Source organism: Mirounga leonina, unplaced genomic scaffold (genome assembly GCF_011800145.1).
Source record: "Mirounga leonina isolate KUSES-001 unplaced genomic scaffold, KU_Mleo_1.0 Mir_53, whole genome shotgun sequence".
NCBI lineage: Eukaryota > Metazoa > Chordata > Mammalia > Carnivora > Phocidae > Mirounga > Mirounga leonina.
In genome coordinates, this window is record NW_023270807.1 from 5,150,746 (window position 1) to 5,175,630 (window position 24,885).

The following is a 24,885-nucleotide window of genomic DNA, read 5'->3' on the forward strand; positions in this document are numbered from 1 at the left end:
GTGGAGGTGAATGCAGAGAAAAAAGCTGAAAGTTCAGTGGTTTTCTTTGGGGGTGGAGGACGGGAATGCGGTGAGCCTTATTACTACCATGACTACACGCATGCGTAACAATTTTTTTTAAAGTTTAAAAAATGACAGAAGGGACCAACTGTCTCAGGCTGTCAGGACTTCAAGAGCTCAGGACCCTGGTGATGCAGAGTGGAATACGGGTTTTCTGGCCAGAGGTGTTTTGGAAGATGCAGGTGGCTGGTGCATCACAACACGCGATGCAGGACTTCTTTTTACCATAATCACGACACCCTGGGACAAGTTACCCCACTTCATTGAGCACCTCCTGTGTCCCGGGCACTTGAGGAAAACTCTAGGGGTTAATTCTAGCCAGGCCAGCCGGGAGCTTCCAGTGTGGACCTCTCATGTGCTGTCCTAGTGACCCGTAACCCAAAACACCCAGCAGATTGATTTCCCTTGACCTACATCCTGTTCCCCGGGTTTACATATAAAGGTGTTTCTGATCAATGACTGGATAGCAAGCCAGGAGCAAGGGGGTCGGGACGTGGGGGGGGCTTCAGCAAACAGCTGACAAAACTGATAGCTCGCTCTCAGGACGTGCGGGAGAGGGCCAGGCTGGGAAGGGGCACTGAGCCCCTGGGCTCACATGCGGCCACTGGGCCTTGGGGGCTGGTCTCTTGGGTTTGAGCAATGAAGCTGTCGGCAAGTGAGAGGCTCCCCAGAAACCTGGGGACTCCTGTTTCATGCATGTGGGTAATGGGTTCATGCGTGACACCTTGTTGGGTCCACAGACTTGGGAGGCCAGGCTGGGCCACTGGTTCCTAGAGCTCCACTCCCACCCCACCTTCGTCAGGCAGCCCTGTACTCTTCTCCTCTTGGGGCTGAGAAGAGCCTGAGCTCTGGCGGGGAGGAGTGTGGATTTGATGGGGGGCCAGGGCTGTGGAAGGCTTTGGGCAGGGAGGCCACGGGGTCAGCTGTGAGAATCAGCTGACCCCCGGGTTAGGGGGAACTGTGGTCCCAGGCCCACTAGACCGCAGAAGGAGGTCCGGGGCAGGGGGTCCCAGACTAGGAGGACAGGGATCTACTCTATGTGACACAATGCCCAAAAGGGAAGGGGAAGTCACCGGGACACAGGTCTCAAAGGCAGAAGCTCCTGGTGCACACCTTGTATGTCCGGGGCCCTTCCAGCCCACAGGCCTGGCCGTGGGGGCCCTCATTCAGCACCTGGAACGTGCTTGGCACCGATCCACGCGCTGGGGATAGCGTGGTGACCAAAAATACTGTCTGCCGTGGCGGGGCAGAGGACAAAAGGGAATAAGTATGTGATACAAAATGGGTGGGGGAGGTGGCTTCGAAGGGCAGGGCCTGGGGGCTCTTCTCTGAGATGGGGACCATCCGGGGCTGGAGCCGTGGGTGTTAAAGGTCGGCCTGCAAGGGAGGAGGCGGGAGGCCAGGGAGACCGCTTGATAGAACAGGCGGTAGATGGTGGTGGCGCAGGGCTCAGGGAGCCGGGCTGGGGCCGAGGAGTCGGTCTGGACTCAGGCTGAAGGTAGTGACAGCAGGAGTTGCTGACAGAGGGGCCCGGGGTGAGCGAGAGGAGCTGTAGGTGACCTGCTAGCTTCGTCCTGATGGGAGGATGGAGGTGCCATCCATGCTGGACCCCGGTGGGAACACGTGGGGGCGGGGGGTAGATCACAACAGACTAAGCTGAGGCGTGGGCTACACATCCGGCGGGGAAGGCGGAGGAGACACGCGACCCAGGGCTGGAGATGAGCCTTTTAAGTCGTCAGCACCCAGCCACGCACACAAGCCCCAGCCTGGCCGCGGTCACTGGCCACTGAAGGAGGAGGGGGTCCGGATGGAGGAGGCCGACCGGGCCGTGCCAGCCAGGGGCATCCCGGTGTTACGAGGCCCGGGAGACGAGAAGGAGCTGCCAGCAGGAGGAGGAGACCAAGAGAGCGTGGAGTCCTGACGAGTGTCCAGGAGTCGTCGCTGTTGCCCGCGGAGGGGCTGCTCGGGGACCCCGCGGCCAGAGTCTGGCCACGGGCGGGAGGCCGCGGAAAGCCGGGCTCGAGTTTCGCCGCACGAAATGCAGAGAAGGGGGCGCAAGTGGAAGGGCTGCGGGGGCAGGAGAGAAATACTGGTTTTATGCCGACGGAGTGCCCCATCGCAGAGGAGGGCTGCGCGGTGGCGGAGGGAGGGGGCGATTCGGCGCAGCGCCCGGGGAAGACGCGGGTCGCACAGGCAGGCAGCCGGGACTTGGCTCCTCGGGGCGCCGGGAGGTGGGCTGGGGAGTAGGAAAGGTTCGACGGCCACCTGAGGGGGACTTCCAGGGAAAGGCAGTTTTTAGCTTGAGGCCCCTCACTCACCAAGACCCCCTCTGCGCCCCTGCGGTGGGCCTTGGCAGTGGGTTCGCCTCTGCCGCGGTTTTATAAAATTTGCAAGAGTGAGATCCTTGAACGGCAGTGGGTTAGACCTGGTCCCTGTTCCATTCGAACTTCGCCTCCCTCACACTTCCTCTTCTGTTGGGTGGTGCTGAGGTGACATGGGCATTTGGGGGGTTTGGCCAAGATGCAGTCGAGTTGGGGACACAGTTTGGAGGGAATGGGGTATATTTGTGTGGTGCGCGGTCACGTCGGTGTTGAGTGGGTTATTGGTGGTCGTCTCGGGGGTAGGGACGCCTTCCAGGAAGACTCCTTGCTGCCCGCCGCGCTGATCACCCTGTGTTGTGACTTGAATGATGGGAGCCATGGAGGGGAGACAAGACTTGAAATGTGCGGAGCCAGAAGCCAGTCTGCGGAATGTTCTTCCAGTCGTTGGATGTATAAACTTAAAAGAGGAAGACTTGCTTCTCACTCCTGCCTGCTCAAGATGGAAGTTTGCTCCTGTTCGAGGAGTAGGCTGGGCCAGGCAGCCACGTCCAACTGTAAATGCACCATTCCTTGTGCAGGGCAAAGTGGGTTAAAGATTAACCTGGGAATTCTTGACTTGGCCTGGAATCCTACAGCTCACACGGCTGGTCAGGAAACCTGATCATGGTTTCCCCACATTTGACAACAGTTCTCAAAACTTATGTCTGTGCCAGTGTGAGTGGTGAAGATGAAAGAAACTTTTCTAAAGTATCAGTAAGTCAGAGTTCGATCAACCATGCCAGAGGAGAGGTTGAGGAGTCTTTCTGTTCTTACATGGTGTCAGGAAATGGTTTTCCCGCGAAGGGCGATCGGAGTGCACAACCCGACAGCGCAGGGCCAGGCCTCGCAGACGCGTGTCATGGTCACTCGATGGCTGTGGTGGTTTTCTAGACTTTCTGATGTCTGGGTATGTGTCCCACTTTGAGAAATGGGTGATTTGCTGATTTCCAATTCTTCATATTCATCTATGAACCGAGTTTTGTAGTCTTTTTCAAAGGGGGGCCCCTATAAAGGCTGGGCGAGAGTTGAAGCTGGGCATGAAATGGTTAGTCCCCAGCATGACCCGGGGGCCCACGGGCCCTTCCCTGTGTCGCGGGCTGAGATGAGGAGCTTGAGTCTGCACGTGAGTCGGCCACGTAGCTGAGCGCACTTGGGTCAGTGTGTGGAAACCGTGGGGACCTCTGTTCATCGCCGGGGGGAATGTGCAGTGATGTGGCCGGTGTAGAAAGCAGTGTGGTGGCTCCCCAAAAAGTTACTCGGAATCACCATATGGCAGCAGTTCCACTCGTTGGACTCGAGCCCAAAGACTCGAGAGCAGCCACTCAAATGTGTGCGCACGTGTTCCCGGCCGCCCTGTTCACAGCAGCCAAAGGTGGAAACTGCCCAGGCGTCCACCAGGGGATGAATGGATAAACAACATGGGGTGTAGTCCCACAATTCGGCCATGAAAAGAAATCAAATACACTTGCTGCAGTGTGGACAAAGCTCAAAAACACGCGGCTGCGTCCGACAAGCCAGTCACAGATCACACATGATGTGATTCTGTTGAAGGGAGATGTCAGAATGGGCAGATCCATAGAGACTGAAAGCAGATGGGTGGTCCCAAGGGGTCCTGGGGAGAGGAGAATGGGGACTGATTGCTTCATGGGTGTGGGTTTCCTTTTGGGGTGATAAACATGTTCTGGGCCTAGGTAGAGGTGCCGTTTGCACATCGCAAATGTACTAAACGCCACTGAATTGTTCGTTTAAAATGGTGGATTTTATGTTCTGTGAATCTCACTTCAATTAGAAAAAAAATGGCTACCCTGCAGCCTCGCGCTGGCGAGACCATGTGGAGAGCCCAGAATGAGAGAGAGAAGCCCAGGAGCCCAGCTGCACTCGCTAGGTCCGCGGGGAGCCAGCGAGTCTTCGGGTGACCTGGCCTGGCCCTCCGGCTGCCCCAGACGACACCAAGTGGAGCAGAGTGTCTCCACCGAGCCCTGACCAGTCAGTGGATTTGTGAGCAAAATAACTGTTGTTTTAGGCCATTAGGTCCTGGGACGGTGGGTCTGCAGTAACGTGGCGTGAACAGGTGACGTCTGACGGCAGCAGGGAGGGCTCGGTGCCTTGGCCATGGTGACTGTGAGTTTAACCAGCCAGGTTCTGGGAGGGTGGCGCGAGGTCTTAGAGGCGGTGGTACCAGGCAAAGACGGGAGCAGACAGCTGTGGGGGGGTTAGACCGGGGGTGACGGCACCCACTCTGATGGACTCAGCAGGTGCTGGTGAAGCAGTGGATTCTGGTACCTTCGCTGAGATCCTTACCAGTGACCCGCCCCTCCCAGTCCTTGTGGCACCTGGTCAGCCCCGGCCCTGGAGGCAGGACGCCGTTCTTGCCCAGCTGGGCCTCCAGGTGCCTCTCTGCCAAGGGGCCCACTCCCTTTGGCCTGTGCCTTCGCTGGGGAAGGTGGAAAATTTCGCCTTCGCAGACACTCACCCAGTGGTTTGCAGGGCTTCAGGTGCTGGCTAGCAGCCCCTCGCCAGGCTGGGCCCTTTGATGGAAACAGGACACGTCTCAATCAGTAATGCGCCAGACGTCAACCCGCTCCCGAGCCAGCAACCCTGGTCAGGCCCCCCAGCGCCTGCGGCGTGGGGATGACAGAGGCTCGGGAGGCACGGGGCGGCCCGGCCACTCCTGACCGCTGGGCTGACGGGAACGAGGCGACGCAGGCGGTGAGGTGCCGACTTCTTTCTGCCGCTCCTGATGTCCAGACAGTGTCTAGTCACCCAGGCCCCGCTCCCGGGCAGCAGGCCACTGCTGTGGATGGAGATGCAGGACGCAAGATAGGAGCTGCCCCTCCCAGGGGGTCTGACCAGGTGGAAGACCCAAATGTGGAGGAACCAGGGCCTCGGGATGGAGGTACTTGTCGTTTTAGAGCCAGGTCTGGCTGGGCATTCGCCAAGGATTAGAGCCAACCAGCTTTCAAAAAGTGAGAGAAAAGTGACTCCAGGGCCAGAGAGTATTACTGGGAAAAGAGGTGACCAAGGATGTGACATTAAATTGTGTAGGAACCCTATTATGGAAGAAAAGAGCCAGGGCCTCCGCAGAACTGTGCTGTCTCCAGGTCTGGAGCATTGTTCAACAAGGGTCTCCCGTTGCCACCAAAGGGCCCACCCAGCTAGGGTCTGTTCCCCCCATCCCCCGAGACCCTGCTGTCCCCATCGGGTGCACCTGCTGGGGTTTCCCCACAGCCGTTCAAAGTCAGAGGTTTGCCCCAGGGCCCTGCCCAGCCCCCAGAGCACCACAGCCCTGAGCTGGAGGTGCCCACGGGCAGCGGCTGGAGATGCTCTGAAGAGCTCATGTGTCCAAAGGGCACCGAGAGGCCTCGCCGGAGGGCCAGGGAGGGCAGCAGACAGAGGAGCGGGGCTTGGGCGGAAAGTGCCTGAGGGTGACGTGGGGCTTCGAACTCCCCCTGCAGCAAGGACAGTGCAGACAGAAGGGACCCCCGCTTTGGGCCAGTGGAGTCCTGCGGGCACACACCTGCTGCGCGCCCGCCGCCGGCCCAGGAGTGTGGCCCGCGGTCTTGTTGCAGCCCCACCGGCCTCCGGATGGGCCCGTCCGCTGTTCTGGGCACCGGGTGGGCCCCAGGAACGAGGCCCCCACGCAGTGCCCCCCTCACCTCCGCTATGTGCAGGACGCGCCAGCAGAGATGCGACCACTTTACGAATCGGCGGGCGTGTCTGAAGGGAACTGGGCGCTCCGTTTGCCGAGTGTCGTGTTTGTGTGTACACATCGAAGCAAGCTCACCGTGGCTGGAGGCAACCCCTCGGTGGCTTATCTTGCACCGTTTCTTGAGCTTCTGGCATCACCTCCTTCTTTTCCACTCCGGTTATTTTTATTTGCCAACTCTCTCTCTTCTTGGTCATTGCTCGTGATTTAGGGAGAGGGAGGGGAAGGCAGTGTTTGCTCTTTTTATCGTACTGCACATATTACATTTCAGTCCAGACGGCGACTGGCCCTCCAAACTAGCCGTCTGCCATCTTGAATTCAGAGTCCAAGAGCTTCAAAATTTAAATAGATGAAACAAGTAGAATATACTGGAAATGTTGCAGTCCCAGACAGGTGAAGGACTGAAAATGTGTAGCCACTTCGGAAGGGTTGGTCCTTCCAAGTCCTGGGCAAGTGCGTCCCGGGTCCAGGTACCGTAAGATGACTGTTGGTCGCTGGTGGACAAATCTTGTCAATGGAAGAAAGCTAAGACCCTCAGAGGCAGGCAAAGGCTGTCCTTGAAGTCTCATGCCCTGCCTCGGTAAAATGAAAGAAGAGTGTGCTGGGAGGATTGGACACATTGAGAAAGGAAAGTGGGGATCCCAGGTGCCCACACGAGAGCTCACAGCCAGCCTCAGGGACTATCTCAGCCGTGGTCAATTCCAGAAAGCCGGATTCCACCTGAATTAGGCGCCCCCTAAATCCCATCCGTCCTCAGCCCTCTTCTCTTCTCGAAGCCTCGGGGCATTTGCTCCACTGATCTGCCCTCCCTGCTGGCTGTCCCCCCGAGCTGTTCAGGCACAGGGTCCCTGGTCCCTCAGCCGCCTTTGCTCTCACCTCCCCAGGCTCTACCCACTGGGGCTCCTGGGCTCAGCTCAGGACCGTCTCTTCCCTGCTGGTGATCTCGTCCCAGTTACATAAACACTGGTGACACCGGACTCTCCGCGCTGCCCTCGGCTCCGGGCTGGGGTCCCAGCTGCTCGCACCTCTAGTTCAGTGTTCCTCTAAGCCGGGTGGGTTATCGGGGCCGAAGCTGGGGGGCGGTGCTTGAGAATGCGGATCCCTGGGCCCCGCCGGCCCCTGAGTCGGGACCTGTAGGCACAGGTGGGGGCCGGGCATTCGATCACATTCCAGGGGATTGGTCCGCGCTGCGGTGGGCCGACTGCTTCCAGGACTCCTCTCAAACTCGAAGGAAAACCTGGTACAACCATGACAGTCTTTCCACACGATGCTCGGGAAAAAACAGAAACCCAAGCAGTTTATCCCCTGAGCTAAGCTGAAATGAACAGGGCCATCCTCACGAATTCTGGTGCCCGTGATAATACAATCCTGAATATTTCCTGCAAACCAGTACTCCCTGCGTGAAAGCAGTTCTACCCCTAACTTTTGCTGAGCTGATGTACCGAGATAAGTCATCACCTTTAGGCCTAGGGTAAGTGAGAAGCAGCTCCTTCTCCGTCACAGACCGTTTGTGTTTGTTGAGCTTCCTTGCATTCTACAAACCCAGCATGTCCCCAGCCGGCTGCCCCATCCCTGGTTCTGTGAAGGCGACCCCACTTGGAGTCGACCTTGACCTTGCTGCTTCTCTCTCGGCACCGACCCTCACACCCTCTCAGCCCCTGGAGCTTGCCTCGTCCACGCAGCACCACCTCTCCCCGGATTTCTGCAACAGCCCTCCCCTCTCCTGCTCCCGCCTCTCTGCTCTACGAGAATTCTCCATCGGGGCAGCCGGGGAGCCTGCGACAGTGTGAGTCAGACCAGGGCCCTCCTCGGCTCAGAACCTTCCACTGGCTCCCACGTCACTTGGACAAGAGCCCAATGTTCTCTAAGGATCCTGGGGCCCTTCCCTGGCCCCCACCCCGCCCCCTTGCTCCCTGGGCCCGTCACCCTGGGCCTCACCCCTGCCCCTCACCACGCCAGCCCCGCAGCAAGGCAGGGCCCTGCCTTCCGCTCGCCCTCCTCCTGGGAAGGTCTGCCCAGAGGGCCTCAGTCTCTCCCTTACCCCCGGGGCTTAGCCCAGCTGTCCCCTTCCTGGTTTCCACCGGAGCGTCCGCTTCTAGTCCTGTCCTTGCCACGGGCACATGGGCGTGAGGTGCACTTACACTCGTGGATGTTGTCTGTCGTCCGTCTGCCTCCTCAGCAATGTAAGTGCCACGAAGGCAGGACACGGGCCTGCTCTGTGCTCCTTGGTCACCGCTACGTCCCAGCACGAAGAAAAGGGCCCGGGCTGCGTGGTGGTCACAGCCCGAGGGGACCCGGGGAGCAGCTGCGTGGTGAACCCCAGTCTCTCTGGATTCGGTTTTTGTCTTCTTCAGCACATCGACGAATTGTCGGGAACTGCAGTCCGTTCCAGGCGAACGAAACTAGGAGGTTCGCTCACACGACGGTGCCTAAATCCAGGTTCAAAACAGCCTTGACGGGAGGTTCCAGGGCTCAGCTACCACCGCCGGAGGGGCGTTAGCAAAGGGAAATGTCAAGCCCTGCGTGCAGGTTCAGAAAATAAACACGCCTACCCGCTCCAAGCTGTTCTCGGTGACAAGAGCTCAGGGCGAGGCCACGGTCCGAGGCGGCCCAGTGCGGTCGCGTGGGGTGGCGGCCCCGGCCCGGCGGCAGCAGCGGACTCGCCGGGGTGCACGCACGCTGGTGGGCGTCGTGCCCCGCGGGGCCCCGGCACAGACAGGGCGCTGAGTGAGCGCAAGAGCGCAGCAAGGCCCAGAAACCCCAAAGGCGGGGGAGCTTGGTGCTCTCTGGGAAATTCAGGGTATACACAAGTTTGGCAAGAGCAGCTCGTCGGTCAAGCCCCACAGCAACCCTGAGACACTCCTGTCACCCTCTGCATTGAGCCGAGGCCCGCCTCCCCTCAAGCTTTTCCAGGAGCTGGGGCTGGGGTGGCCTCAGGACCTTCGTTATGGGGAGAGTTCTGAATGTTCCTCAGAGCGGCCACTGCCTCTCTGAAGGGAGCTCTGAGGACTGAGCTGCCCTGTGGGGGGCGAGGCTGGGCCCCAAGGCCCTGGGGTGCTCGGCCCAGGGCTTGGCTCCTCCCGGCCGCCACAGGGACCTGTGCCCGCTGTCGTCGCCTGCAAGCTTTTCCGATTCACCAGCGGCGCCTGGCCCCGGGGATGGTGAGACCCCGCTGCCTGGGGCAGGCCTTGGAGGGAGCAGCCGTTACAGAGGCTGGGGCTGGGGCCGACCCCACCATCAGGCCCCGAGGCGGGCGATGTGCATGGGGAGTGACCTGGAGCCTGGGGCTGGAAGCAGCCACGGGAGGACCAGCCTGCCCCCGCACCCTGGGCGGCGGGCAGACGCGCATCCACCCACCTCGGACAGGCTGGTCCTGTCTGTACCAGGCGCTGTCGGATGCGCTGTCTTGGGCCACAACCCCTGGGGCTCATGGGACGGGATGAGAATATTTGGTGACGGATGGGTGGGTGGATGGTAGTGGTAACACCAGTGTTCCCAGGGTATCCATGGAAACCCAAGCCCCAGAACCCAGATCCCCTCCTTAGAAGCCTCTCAAGACCCTCTTGCCCAACTTTCTTCTGCTGGCGCCTCCCACCTCCAGACGGGCTGGAGCCCCCCTGCCCTGGCTCTCGGAGGTGGCCTTCGTCAGCTGTCCCAGCTGCAGGGACAGCTGAGCAGGAGACAATGGTGGAGGCAGGTGGAGGCCTTCTCCTCCCCCCGCTCCCGGCTCAGGGCTATAAATACTCAGGATGCAAATGGTAAATGCTCGAGACACTTATCATAAATTATAGGTGGATGATTATGAATCTTTAGGCCATGAGGCCCCTTGGGGATATTTCAGTTCTTTTAAAAAAACCAAAAACTAACCTGATGGGCCAGGAGGGCCCCTTTCACAGTCTGGCTTTCGTCTGGGAGAGGCTGGGGTGCCGGGAAGGAGGACTGAGGGGCAGGTGAGCAGGGGGCATTATGCCCCTTGCAATGAGTCCGTCACAGAGGAAACGACCTGGCCCAGGTCAACGGTGACTCAAGAGCCAGATGAGAGGGAGGGCACCTTTGGCCCTTCTGCTAGGTTGGAATGTTAGCCCATGGGCATTATTACTTTACCAATATTTTTTAACGAGTAGTTTAAGAGACCGGGGATATTCAAGGTGTGTGTTTGTGGGGGGAGCTGGTCTGTGCACCTGCCCCACAGCCCTGCTCTGGAGGCAGGTCCCAGCCCACATCTGGCCAGCAGGAAGTCCTGCTTGAAGGGACGCAGCGGGGAAGGGGGGGGTCCGGCGGGGAGCTCGCAGTTGTCCGAGCAGCTCCCACGTCTGCAGAGGCAGGAGGTGCATGCCCCCCACCCCCCCGCCAGTCTGATGGAAACCAGCAGAGTCACCGCGTCCCGTCTCCTCCCCACGACACTGCACAGGGCTAGCTAGGGCTGAGGCATACGGGAAGCGGGTCTACCCTCTGAGCAAACCCTTCTCACCACCCAGTCTCTCATACCACCAGGGCTTCAGGATCCCGTCCAGTAATTAGGCTGCCCGGTCCACTCCGAGGAGGAGAAACAGAGCATCCTAGTTGCCCCGCGTGCCGTCTAAAACCGTTCCCTTCCCCTTTCCCAGAAAGTCCTGAGCAAACACCAGGCACCAGGCCGACTTCTAATTTAATATTATAATAATAAAATCCATGGTGATACAGAACCATGAGCTGCATTTTAAATTCCTCGGGCCACTAATGAGCACTGAACTCCTGCTGGAGCTGTTGTCAGGACAAACACACAGAATCGATGGCTGCAGTGGCCACAACAAATGGAGCGTGGCCTCTGCCCAGCGACAGTGGCCGCCCCACCCGGCGCCGCCCTGACCTTGGTGACCCCCGAGGGCCCCGCCACCTGCACGGGAGGCGGCATCACCATGGGAACACCAAAAGCCAACGCTAATGAGGAGAAACTCCTGGAAGGAGACAAATTTAATTTTCTCTTCCTCTTTTGACACCTTTCTTCCTTGTCCAAAGAAGGTTCTTAGCTGAAGCCCGCAATGGGGTTCACTCCCTCTCCTTCTTACCAAGTGGCCTCGGCACACAGGATGCTCTGCTTTTTATTGCGGATCATACCTTCCTTTTTTTCTTCCGAGTCTCTAGAAAGAAAAAGTGATTCCAATTTTGTTATCTTCTATAAAAAAAAAAAAGAAAGGTGAAGTTGACTGGGTTGGAGCCATCTGCACAACGATTTGACAATTGGGGCGACAGCGTAAGTACTGAGCAATTTTTTGCACAATTCAGAAACTCATGTGTTTTTTTTTTGACCAAGGGATCAGTCTAACAAACAGATCCCACTCTTGCTGAAAATAATTTCTTTTCCCAACTCTTCTAGGAGTAAAACACTTCTAATGTATTTGTCAGGAATCGACACTTCATTTAATAAGATTAAAAGTGACAATTTGAAGAGCAATTGAGAAGAGTCCCACATTCATCGCGGACTCGCAGTTCTAACGAGAGTCAGAAGAAGTAAAACAGAAACAGCACTGAGAATATGGGGAACAAGTCTGGGCGGGCGTGCGCGTGCATGTCAAACTATCACACCTGTTTCAGATCCGCAGACGAGCAGGCCGCCAGCCCCGCGCGCACACGGGCAGTGGACGCAGGCCCCACCTGGTGTGCCCGGTGTCACCCCAGCTGGCCCTCCCAGCAGCTGCCAGAAGGCGACGGCTATCCCCCAAATCCTCAGTACAGCTGATTCTTGCCCCCACATCATGATCTAAAGGGAAGGGCAGGGGGCTCTGGCAGTGTTCGAGTTCCTGACCTGGCTGGTAGGCACGAAGGTGGTGTTCCACGGTCAGTAACTGAGACGCATCACAGGCATGGGCCAGAGGCCACAAGCACCCTTCTATCTGTCCCCACGGAGGGCCAGGCCTCGCCCGACCTCTCCTCAAACCAGTTACAGCCCAGGCTGCACCCTCACAGGGCGGGGTCCCTCGTCTGCCCCCGGCCCCCTGGTGACTGGCCGGGTCTCCTTCCTCACACCCCACAGGGGAAGTGGCCGCCACCCGCTGCTGGGGCGAGGACTCAGCCGGCACGTGGGAGGCCTTCCGGCTGCAGGCCGGGCTGTCTTGCCTGCATTCCCGTTTAGCTCCGTGGGGCTCTTGCAGTTTGGGGGCCATTTTGGTCTAGCTGGCTGTAGGGAGGAGCCCCCCAAAGGACCAGCCAGGGTTCTGGAGATCTGCGCATGTCTGGGGCCACGCACCCTGACTGGGGGCTGCAGGCCGCATCCAGAAGGCCCCAGCCCAGCCAGGCATGCAGAAGGAGCCCCCTGCTCCCCAAATCAGAAGACTCACCACGGAAGGCTAAGCCCACTGACCTGGCAGCAGGAGGGAGAGCAGAGCGGCTTCTGCGGGGCTTCGTCCACGCCGGCCTGGGCTCTAGAGCGGGCTTCCATGCAAGCAAGGCCTCCTGACCGGCCCAGGAGACGAGGTCGGCGAGCCGACGGCCACAGCCGCAGGGGAGGGAACGTGGCCACGTGCACGTCCCCCCTGCTGCTGTATGCTGGCCGCTCCCGTCTTCCCTTCCTTCCCTTATCTGCTGACACCCACTCCGATCCCCCAAGACAGACCTCGGGGCAGGCGTGCGGACGGTGCGGGTGCGGAAGGGGATCCGTAGGGGAGAGCGGGAGGCCGGGAGGCACCCACACGTGGATCTGGTGCTGAAGCTCCACGGCCTGTGCCTCTTCGGTGTGCCATGGAACTGCCAGACCTGGGCCCGAGACGGCGGCATGGGCCGTGGGCCTGTGGGACCCAACGGTCTGGGGATGGAGGGCCGGAACCTTCCAGGTCCTCACCAGCCCACTCCCCTCCTCCCAGGTCGGCAGTGCCAGCCAAACCCGGGGACTCACTCCTCCCTGGACAGGCGACTCCAAAGTTTGAATGGAGACTTTCCAAACATCTGAACTCTGCCCTTGCTGACTTCTTGGGCTCCTTCTGCTCCCCGCCGGGTAGTGACTGCGCTGTTGAAGGAAGTGCCGAGTGGACAGGAATTCTCCACGCTAATTGGCGACCGTGTGCCGGATGCTGACAAAGGCAGTGGCCAAGTCCCACGGGGCGGCCACCCATGGCCAGCGAGCGGCCCTGCCATCTGTTACGGGAGCCTCCCGCCCCCCTCCCACCCCGTGAGATGCCTGGCACCCCACTCGCCCCACATGGTGGGGAAGGAGTCAGATGCGCAAGCTGAGAGCGGGGTGGGGGCGCCCAGAGCCTCTGCAGCTGTGGCTGGTGCTGTGGCACCCCCCGCCACTGTCTCCTGCCGCCCATGTTCAAACAGAAAGCCCACCTTCCTGCTTAATCATGTGGTCTGATGCCCCCCTGCTGCTCCCATATTGAGAGATCACTCAAGACCAAGTTACACTGGAGAAAGCATTTAGTTAGTGGGCCCAGGGGCTCTGTGTCCACCCACAACCCCACGTGTCTTTAAGACCCCAGAAAGGAACCTTCCCCTGTAAGCCCACCCTCCTCCAAGCGGGGTCACAGGGTGTGCCGAGGGCCTGGGCCTGCGTCTGGGGGGCTGGGGGACCGCGGCCAGGCTTCCGTGGAGCCCAGCAAACCCCAGGCAGCAGGCTGAGCACATTACAAAGGGTAGTTAGCGCTGGACTGGAAGTCACTAAGCAGGAGACACAACAGAGCCATGGCAGGCCACGGCAGTCAGAGGAGATCGGCTCGAGGAGAAAAGCTTCTTAGAACGGCTTTTTCTTCTAAACCCTGGCCGAGTAGTAGGGTCTGGGGGTGAAACACAGCAAGCCCTGAACTATCACGACCGCGCTGCGAAGCCCCAGTTTCGAGTTCCTGACCCTGGCCGGCAGGAGGGCCGCCGTCCCCATGGCCCGGCTAACCAGTGGTGATTCAGGGGCGAGCTCAGCCCAACTGGAAGCTGCTGCGGACTTCCAGATACATTTACAGACTTATGAACAGGAAATTAGCAGGTGGCAAAATATTTCCTCGTCAGCCTCCCAAGCTTAACGGCTGGATATGTTTCAGGAATGACAGGTTAATAACTCAGGAATTCGAGTGATTATTAACTCCAGTGTCCTCGGATTGATTTGCTCATTGTGTATTTTGTTGAACTTCCTCCGAGGATTTTCCTTGTCAGACCAGGTGCCATGATGAGCCATCTGTGCCTCATTTCGGAGCTGTGCACAGAATCTCTCCGCTCCAGCCCAGGCTTAACCGTACAAAACTAAGGAAGGAAAATTACAGCGTCAAGAGGGATTAAAACAAGTGATTTGCTGTTTGAGCATTTCAAAAAGATCTGGAACACCTATGATTCAGCAAATGGACAATAACTAAAAGAAAGAAAAAATCATTTAGTTGCCAGGGCAATGTGTTCCATAAAAGTAAACACTCTTCGGAAACCCACTTCGTAAAGGGTGCCTCCAGGTCATAAAGGCCCAATGGATCCTCCCACACTTGAGCTCGGGTGCCGAGGTATTCCGACACGGGCCGTCTGCCGCTGCCTTCTGTCCCCTTTGCCCGGGTTAGATTAGAGAGGTAGGGTGTTAATGGTGGACTTGATGAAGACTAAAGACCCATTTTCTCCCCCTGGAGACTAGCCTAATTTGAACAAATTGAGGAGAACAAAGCAGCCCCTTTCTGTCCTTGGGAGAAAGCCTGTTCTGTGTCCGCGTTTTTGCAGTCCAGTCTGCCCCTCCCGGCAGGGGAGGGGGACGGTCAACAGAGATCCCTCCTGGGAGGACGCCCATCCTGGCCCCCTGCCCTCGGGGCCCACCCACGCCTCCACGTCGTTGGCGCCCCCTTTACTGGTGCTGCCGGTTGGGGGAGCGAGAGGCGGAGCCAGGGCTGGAAGGCAGGGAGCTGCCGCTGGGGGCCTGCAGGGCGTGGGGCTCGAACTGCGGGCCGGCCAGGCTGGGCTCCCCTGGCCCCGACTCCTCGCTGCTTTCCTCCTTCTGGCTGCTCTGCTGCTCTGGACACTCAAAGTGGACACAGTGGAACACCTGGCGAGAGAGAGCAAAGGGCCAGTGAGCGACAGTGGCCGTCCCACCGGGAGGCAGCCGAAGTCCTTCGGGGCCCCACGGACCCGGGGCAGCGATGAGAAGGTGGGACAGAAGTAAATGGGCTGATGGTCTGTAAGTTACAGGCAGTATGACATGGCTTCCTATAAAATGTCCTCATGGGGGCGCCTGGGTGGCTCAGTTGTTACCATCAGCTCAGGTCATGATCCCAGGGTCCTGGGATCGAGCCCCACATCGGGCTCCCTGCTCAGCGGGAAGCCTGCTTCTCCCTCCCCCGCTCCCCCTTGCTTGTGTTCCCTCTCTCACTGTGTCTCTGTCTGTCAAATAAATAAAATCTTAAAAAAAAAATGCCCTCACTGGATTATTCCATTTCGGGTTATTCTTGTCATACGAGCTCTTCGGTTTTAATTAATTAATGAATCTTGCTTTTGGCAGTTGGGTTGAAGGTCAACAGGGGTTTCCTGTGGTGACGGCCGCACAACTCTGTGCTAAACCACTGTATCATAGTGAGTTGTACAGTATGCTAGTTTATATGTCAATAAAGTTGATATTAAAAAATAAAAAGCCAGCAGGGCATCACCCTGGGGGAGGACCAGGCTTATCTCCAAGGGTCCAAGCTAGTCCCTCCCTCTGCAGCTCTTCCTGGGCCCCGGGGAAGGGACCGGCTCCTGAGGCGTGATTCCGGGCTGGGCAGCAGTGCGGGGCAGGGGGCTTCACCCTGACCCCGACGCGGTCTGGGCCAATCCGGGACGCACACCGCGTGTGGACGAGCCGGCCACCCCCAGGAGCCGAGAGGCGCTCGCCACAGCCCCTGAGTCCCTGGGGCAGCTGCCTGAGCTCTGTGCCGGGCCAGCTATGGCGTGGACGGGGCGCGGCTCAGAGCTCAGCGGACCACGGTGTGGGTGTGGGTGTGAGCCTGACACGCCCGGCGTGGAACAGAAGGGCACGTGGTGTGTGAGTGGGGGGAGGGAACGAGGGACAGCCAGGAACTCCGTCCGAGGTGGGCCTGCAGAGAAGCTGGCCTGCCCTCCCCGGCACACACGGAAATTCCTTTGTGCACCAACTACCAGGTCCTTCTGGGGTTCCAGCTCCCTGGGGTCGGCCCCGAACTCTCTGAAGGGGAAGAGTCACCACCTCCTCCGCAGCCGTGGTCTTTGGTGCGGGGTTTGCCGAGCCATTTCCCAGGGAGCACGCTGACAGTTTTCAGGAATTCACTTCCAGAGGCTCAGCATCTGTATTTGCTAAGCTGCCTGCGAACGTGGCTGAATTCGCAACACCCCGCCTCCCCTCACGGAAGGAGAGCGCAGGCCTGCCCTGCCCTCAGCATCCGGGGGGGCCCCCCCGCGAGAGCGGGCCTCCGCCCCAGGGAGGTGTTCGAATCTAGAACTGAGGTGTACTCCTGACTCCTGTGACTTTTTAAACATAACTGGGATTTCTTCCAGAATTAAAACATTTTCAAGATACACTGGCTAAAACCCATGAGTAAAAGTTCCGCACGATGACTTTCAGATTTGGTGTGCCTTATTCAATGAGTGGGTTTAAATCGATTTTAGTGAATCACGTCATCAAATATTTATTCCTAATAATTGGTTCCTCCTCTTCCATCTTATAAAAATGTGTATTTTTTTTTACCTCGTATTTATAAAAATAATTGTACTTCAACTTAATATTTTACTTTTCAACCTTAAATGTTCAAAGAATTACTTATACTTCTTTCCCAAGTTCTTTCAAGGGACCAGCAAAACCTTGAAGGCCACTGCCGCTGCCCTTAGGAGACTCTAAGCCCTCAAGGGAGTGCTTTTAAAAGTTAATAGGCACAGCCTAGAGGAAGGAGGGGCATTTCGGGGTTAGAAGTGTTCCAGGCAGGTTAACAACATGGGTGAAGACCTCAGGAGGAAAGAGCCCACTGGTGTCTGAGGGAAAGATCCAAGTCAGTGGAGCTGGCGAAGGCCTCTGCGGAGGAACACTCCAGAACCTGCTCATCCCATGAACACCGACTGGGCACTTCCCGCGGGGCCGAGCCTGCACATCAGCTCCAACAACAAAGACTCTGGCCTCAAAAGTGCACAGGCCGCTGATGAGGTGCAGGGATGTTTGGGGAGATTCATCCGGCCATGAGGGCAGGGCGGCCTGCAGATGGAGGACAGTGTGGTCAGCTCCGGGCCAACGGTGTTGTCCTCAACAAGGGGTGAGAGCTTTGGGTGGGAGGTCACAGAGGCCAAGGGGAGGAGCTACGGTCCGTGAGGTGATTCAGGAGAAACACACATCCACCCTGGCTACTTGTTAGAGGTGAAGTTCAGCAAAGTGGGACAAATCCGGAGGGCTCCCAAACTTCTGGGATGAGCCGGCACAGGAGGCTGGAGCCCAGGTGGCCGGGGGTGGGGGGTGCGCAGGAAGGGCCGCACAGGCTCACTGGGGCAAGGGAGGCGTGTGAAGAGGGGCCTGGCGGTAGCGGATCCCAGGAAGAGGCAGGGGCAGTGATGGGGAGGCTGAAAGCCTCAGCTGGAATGGGGTTTAGGGGTGAGTTCCACTTCCTGAGGGGCCCGATGGCTCAAGAGTTTTAAACAGACCGGTGTGCTGGACTGGAGGGATGGAGGCTGGGGGTGTGGCGGGGGGACCGCTGGGCAGAAGCCCAGCTGCTGGACCAGAGCCTCCTGGACAGACAGCTGGTAGGGCCCTGGCTCCCCAAACGGTACTACCTAATCCCCGGCTTTCTCCCTTTCGTCTCCAGGCTTCTGCTAAAGAAGTAAGATGGTGAAACTGGCAAAGCTCTCGGTGAACTTGGGTACAAATGCTGAGTGTGCCTGGTTTGTAGTGATATTTGCACTGGCTGGTGGGTGCCTGGAGCCTGCGCGGACAGCCACGAAAGGCAGGCCATGTGGCCCAGGGGCATGGCACCTTCCCGGCCCATGAGGGCGGGACACACTGCCCCCCCCGCCCCCCACCCCGGGCCACCCAGTGCTTCCAGGACAGCGGCCATTCCCACCCTGCTCCCTTTTTTCCGCCGGCCTACTGGCCGAGAGGGGCCGCTCAGCTTCGATTCTGCCCGTGTGGCGAGTCTGCTGCTGGATAAGGGCCTGTCTGTAGGCACAGGTGCCCTGGGAGCGGGCAGGACGCAGGGCAGGGCTGGTGGGCACCGGCTCCTCTCGCTGAGGGGGGCGGCACAGCTGTGGCCGACAGTTGCAGGGGGTGGGGGTGGGGGGCCAGGGAACTGTCCTCCTTCGTCCCAGGGGCTCTGTGGCCACCATGGCTCAAGCAGGCGCACCGCGCACACACACACACAACCTTCCACTGTAGAATCGGTTCACAGAGGAGAAGACATGTAATGGCAACTGTGAGATTATAGTTAAATTATAAATTCCCTGCTTACCTTCCTGCATCACTATCTTCCCCGTATTCCCACCTCAATTCATTTATCTACCGCTGTTTTAAATTTCGCATCTCAAACTCTAATATGAAGACTAATGGAGGCCATGTGTCTTCAGGTCTGTCCTGTTCGTTTTGGCAGAGCCGGGTTCCTTGGAGGGAGCGGATTTCTCTCCTTGAAGCTCAGGGGGCCCTGTTCTCACCATGGTGCTTCCTGGGGGCCTCGCGGTGCCAAGTCACCCCCATCCTCCTCCCTTTTCCTTTCTTCCCTTCCTTTCTGCCGTTAGAGCAAATCTCCCTGTTTGGGCCCATCTGCAGGTGCTTACCTGGCAAGAGCCCGACGGGAGGGCTGTTGTGATTCTGACCTGTCTGGGCCATCAGCTCTGACCTGCACCACGCAGGGCAAACCTGGACATCTGAGCGGCCGCTATTAATCTCTTCTTCTCCATCAGTTTAATGTTCTTTAAGCTTTTCAAGTGACAAGACCATCTTCGGGCAGGTTAGCGACGGCCTCTCTGGCCTTATGAGCACTCTTCTTTCTAAGCGCAGGTGGGGCTGTCGGGGGCACACCAGGCCAGCCCCCTAAAACACCCCTCCACTGCCTGGAGCCCCACCCGCACCCTCTCTCAAGCCCCTCCCTGGAACTTCTCGCAAGCCAACAGACACCCTGTTCTCTTTCCCAGTCCAGTCTGGTGACACTCTGTCCCCAGAGCCCACGTCTCCACCGTCTGACAGGGAAATGTGCACACCCTGTCCTTACTGCACCTGCCCCATCTCTGACCCTGAGTCCTTAGCCTGCCCCATCAGGCTCTCTAGCCCGTTATTTGTGCAATCCTGCAGCCTGCGCTCTCGGCTCATAGCTCCGGAGACTATTCCTCAGGCCCTGGGGCTGATGGTCATCCGTGCATTGACTGATGCTTGCCCAGTCCTCATTACCTTCCCTCTGTATGGAAGGGGTTTCTACCCCTGTGCGCCTGCGAGCTTCTCTGTGCCCTTAATTTCTGGGCAAGCTCTTGCCCCACAGGCCCTGCGAGGCTTCAGGCCTCCTGCCCCCAAAGCCTGGCCCACTCCTGCCTCTGTCTACCCATCTCAGCAACCTTGGGACTCAAGGACCAACGCATGGTTGTCCCTTCTCCCACGCAGGCCTTGCACAGGAATAAACATATCACTGTTTCAATTCTGGATTGAAAAATAAACTTAAAAAGCTCTCTGTGGGGCCAGGCACTATTGGCTGGCCCTTCAGAATGTGCCTTTCATCTCGGAAAGGGTCCCATCAGCGTCCCTACTCTGAGGGGCAGGGGGCTTCTGCTCTGCACGGCACTGGGAAGGCCTGGGAGGACTGTCTGTAGTGGGCACCTAATAAATGCTCGCTGGCCTGCCTCTTACTGCCCTCCTTCCCACTGTCATTCCCACTTCCAGCCTGCATTTCTCTCTTCCCTAACTTGGGTGATGTGAACGGCACAACCGTCTTTAGCCCATTTAACCAACCTGCTTTAAAATAATAGTGCAAATGGCTGTTAGTCCCCACACAGCCAGCAATAGTGCCCATGAATCTCTGCGGGCTGTTTTCATGTACCGCTAGGGCTGTCCCTCCTGAGAGAGCCTAGGCACAGCTCCCCTGGCACCTGTGGTGGGCCCCACCCCCCCCGTCTGAGTTAGGGCAGACAGGAGGCTGTGGACCGCCCGGCTGCTGGCTGCCTGACTGAGCCCCGCTATGGCCCCGCGGTGGGCATGCAGGTGACCAGACAGGAGGGACGGGGCCACCTCCAAGCCGGGCTTCAGTCTGGGGCCCAAGGGTGTCCCTGAAGGACCACTGAACTTCAGTGTGGGTTCCCTAAGCATCTCCGGAGAGCCAAGCAGGCTCTGCCAGATTCAAAGGCAACACACAGGAAACAGTTGCTTTTAGGAAGTCACAAACGGTGTGCTGATGGTTCTAAGGGAAAAAGGATGTGTTACAAATGGGAAGATGGGTCAGGCCTGGAGTCAATGAAGAGGTAAAATGTGTAGTGGGAGTCAGAACAAGCAGGCAAAGGGCAGGCGGAAGTCGGGAAAGGAAGGGTGCCTCTGGATGCCAGGCATAGAGAGGGCAGGGCGAGCCCCACATGTGTGGGAGGAGTGGCCGGAGGAATCGGGTGACGGGTGTGGAGGTCAGGAGGTCTGAGCGCATCCATTCATTTACTCCACAACACGTACAAGGCACCTGCCGACCACGTGGGTCCTGGTCCCTCAGAGGGTGCACCATCTGGTCAGGACAGCAGACACATTCGTGGACGAGCAAGGAGCTCTGGGCCTACAGGGAGCCATGAGGGCACAGAGGGGTGCCCAGCCAGCCGAAGGGGGAGTCGGGAATGAATGCTTCCTGGGGGTGGAGATGTCTGAGCTGGGTCGGGAAGCTGGAGGCAGCCAAGCAGGAAAGGCCAGAGGAGGGAGCCCTTGACGCAGCAGGAGAGGGGAGCTCTCCAGCCAAGGGTGATGATGGAGAGAGCAGGGGGGTACGGGGTGGGTGGCAGTGGGGGGCATGGCTCAGGGCAGCACTCTGAGGGGCTGGCCAGACCTGAGCAGGGGGCCAAAGGCTCCGGACAGAGGAGGCTCTTAAAAAAGCATTCAATTAAAAATATTACAAAAGGAATACAAATAATAAAACTGTCTAAAGGGTGGAGGGAGTCTAAAGGAATAAGGTAGGGACAAGAAACCCTTAAACTCTGAAACCCCCTGAGGTAGACTTCAGTGATCTGGGATAAACAGGAAAGAGTCATTTTTAAAGGAAGAATAACAGAACTTGAGAACAGACATGGTGAGATGGACATAGGAAAGAAAAGGGTCCGCAGTGGCTGGAAGGATTCTCTGGGAGGACAGAGATGGCAGCCTGCCTCGCTAAGAAGGTGGCAGCAGCAGGGCCCCAGGCTCCAGGCTCAGCCAACCTCCAAGGGCCTGTCCTTGCCTTCAGATCCTTTCCCTGTTTTTGTTTTTTAAACTTCAAGGCATCCCACTGAGCACAAACATGGACCAGGGCGCTGAGTGGGGGTGGGTGGGGGGTGGGGGGTGGGGGGTGGCTGTACGGTGCCCCTGCTGGTATGAGTTTACTTCCCTGCAGAGGAGGCAACAGTGTGCCCAAGGTCCCAGGAGTGAGTGGAGGGATTCAACTTCAGGGCCGAGCAGCTCTTAAGCCTGCTCATCCCTCTGTAGAACAGCGTGCCGGCCCCGAACCCAACGCAGCACAACGCCAACACCCAGCCAGGCTCTGGGCTCCCGCACCTCACCACCATCATCTCGTGCAAGACTGGGCACCTGGGCACCCAGAGAGGGGACCTGACTCTGTTCTTGCGAGCAGGGCTCGGAAGTGAGCCTGTTGGGGAAGAGAGGCGGCAGGGCCTCTGCTCTGTTCACAGGGAGACCAGGGGAGGTAGCTGAGGGCTCGGGGAGTCCTCACTACCCCCCAGGGGCATGGGCTGCCCCCCGAAGTGTCCGCCTGTGGGGCTGCAGCCTGAAGCTCCTCTGCCTCCCTCTAGGGGAGAACAGCCAGGTCCTGAGTTTCTCTTTGCTCAGAAGTTTGTGTCATTCCATTTCTTTCCCGCGAACCTTCCCAAGACTGCAATACCCCTTGGAAAGGATGTGACCAAAAGTGAATGAGGCATACAGGGCAGTCGCACCACTGATTTATGCAAAACCATTACCACGGCCGTCGCACCATTCTCCCATCCCCTTTTCGGCAATCAGGTATCCCATTAGCCTGTTTGATTGCCACTGCTCACAAAGGGGCACCTTCGCTGAACCAGCTTCAGTGGCCTCTGGATCTGTCCCCCGAGAGGAGCCGGCTAATTTGGAATGTAGTCGTGTGTACGAATCCGACACAGCTTGAGTCACTATCCGGGTGTCCTTTTTTGTAGCTGCTGTTTATTATCACTTTGCCTTTCCTCTCTGGGAGCCATAATTCTCGACACGTTTGAGAGAGTCTGGGGCGTTCTTTTCTCAGGGAGCCACCTGCAGGGGATGTGCACAGCCGCGCCGGCCTGTGCTTGGGCAAGCCCCTCGGCCGCAGGCCGTGCCGCCCTTCATTATGGGGGCTCCCCAAGGACGGTGTGCTCGACAGAGCTTCGAGGCGCTTAGACACACGGAAGCCTCGGCTCATTTTCCCAGGTTGCGCTAAGAGTCCACCGTGAACTGTAGCAGAAATTGGGAAAATTTAATAAATGTTGATCCATGGCTCTACCTTGCTTTTCTGGTTTCTCCTGAGTAATTTTCCCAGACTGCTCTCATGCCTGCCAGTACAAATAGGATTCCTGACTTTCGACTTAAATTTCCAAGGTGACATATCTTGATAAAATAGGTAACTGCCTCTCAGGGATATGTGCCCATAAGTCAGGCACAAAGACACGGCTTCTGGGCAATGCCTCCCCGAAGACTGCCTGCTCGGCTTTCCCCGTGTCCACGGCAGTGGCACTTGCACCCGTGCCGCGTTCAATGAGCGCTCAGGGATCCCGACGCTGGTGACAAGGAACGTCTTTCTTACACCCACCGTGGGAGATCAGGTTAAGCGTCCCTCTGCAGTCTGCTGGGATGTTTCACTTTTTGTTCTTCTAAAACTGAAGTCCAAGTGCCTCCAACAAAACACCCTTTTTTATGAGCAACAGTTCTGTCTATGTTCATCCGAACAGCCCAAAACATGGTTTTCAGTTAAGAAACCCTTTTTTAACGGGAGACATTTCCAGATTGTGAACAATACTTTTTCAGTATTGCTTCGGGGTGACACGATGCCCAAACCGTTTTTGCACAACTATCTAATCCTAATAGGCACAGGAGTACGATTCCTGGTGACACTGCCTATGTATGGCAAGTTCTTGAACTTTCCAATACCACTTTCCCACATTCGCGTAGGCCAGGGCTCCCACAGATCCCTGGAACTTTATGGCTTAGAAGGTTCTGGAAAAAGAGCCTTTCCAATACATATCACTCCAGGCAGCCCTGCAATCCCTGGTTACTGTTTTTTCTGTGTGCACACTCCAGAGTTCCAGGGAGAACGATTTACTCTCTCATCGTAATTATCTTGGCCCCGGAGTGTGTTAGAGGTATCTTTTTTTTTGAAAAAAAGACTAAGAAACAAAACAAGGGAAATGTTCCAGTTCCCAGGTAGAACCTGGTAGGTATGGCCTTGCCAAGACCCCCTTCCCGCTGGAGGGGTATCTAGGAGCCTGCCTGTGCCCCCTCGCCCTAGAAGGCCAGCTCGAGTAGCCCCAACTGTCCGGGACAGTTCTTCACTTCCTCTGGCTGCATGGAGATCCTGGGTAGTGGGACTGGGCAGTGGGACACCGCTCGAGATCATTATCCGCACAAGCCCGACGTTTCCCTTTGTCTCGCCGCGGGGCGGCTTAGCTTCTGTGCACACCCTCCCCCAGGCCAGTAGGTTAGTGCAAGAGTTACTGCTGCTCACGATATGCAGAAGGACTGTGGAGTGTTTGGAACGATGACCTGTGCTCACTGCCGTGCCACCCTCCCCCTCTCTTCCCAAGCAAATCTTTCATAATCGAGATTTAAGAAGAGACGCCTGTAACAGTTTGTCTTTTATAATTATGCTACAAATTAAATATTTTCCTGCTTTTTCTGTCTCACTGGGAAGGAATCTTTAAGACTGAATTCACTCTCATTTTTTTTTAAGATCTTATTTATTTCTTAGAATGAGAGAGAGAGCACGAGCAGGGGGAGGGGCAGAGAGAAAAGCAGACTCCCCCCTGAGCCCGGAGCCCGACGCGGGGCTCCATCCCAGGACCCTGGGATCATGACCTGAGCCAAAGGCAGATGCTTAACTGACTGAGCCACCCATCACTCTCATTTTGAAGACAAGTGTCCTGAGAGCCAGGGAGTAAAGTGACTTGTCGGGGGTCACAGGGCTGGTTGGGGGTGAGGCTGGTCCCAGTGCTGGGGTCTCCTGGACTGCACTCGATGAGTGTGGTGAGGCCTTCCCTTCCTTCCAATCTCCTCTCTCTTCCTTGGCTCATCCCCTACTTTGCTAGCCTGTGCATTATGGCTAGGTCTCAGAGCTTACTTCTAGACCCTCCCCACCCCTTTCTTCTTAGCCTGACTTCTGAGGTACCTGACTTCAATCATGATCTAAAGTGTAGTCCTTAAATCCACATTTTTGTCTGGATGGCTCACCTTTAACCTCCCCCTTCACCGTGTCCTAGAGTTTCTTGCAACTAAATGCTTCCAGACTTGCCCACAGCCATCACCTGGCCATTTTCCAAGGTCATGGGGATTATAGCCTGGTGCAATCTTCCGTTCTTCCTCATCCCTCAGATGCAGGTTGTCACGAGGGATTCCTGAGAGCTTATTTCCCTCAGAACCCTGCACTATAGCTCTGGCCCTCGGTCTGATTTATGGAGGGGCTACGGTGTGGGGAC

The 24,885-nt window shown here is 57.6% G+C and overlaps 1 protein-coding gene across 3 annotated transcripts in view; it reads right to left on the reverse strand.

The window, feature by feature from the left end:
• Window positions 1–10,755: 10,755 nt before the first annotated feature.
• BTBD9 (BTB domain containing 9) overlaps window positions 10,756–24,885 on the reverse strand; it is a 427,542-nt gene continuing 413,412 nt past the window's right edge. For all 3 annotated transcript variants that reach the window (XM_034991363.1, XM_034991361.1, XM_034991362.1), the window contains exon 11: window positions 10,756–15,106. In XM_034991363.1, the coding sequence (XP_034847254.1) occupies window positions 14,909–15,106 (198 nt within the window). In that variant the 3' untranslated portion in view covers window positions 10,756–14,908. The remainder of the gene's footprint in view (window positions 15,107–24,885) is intronic.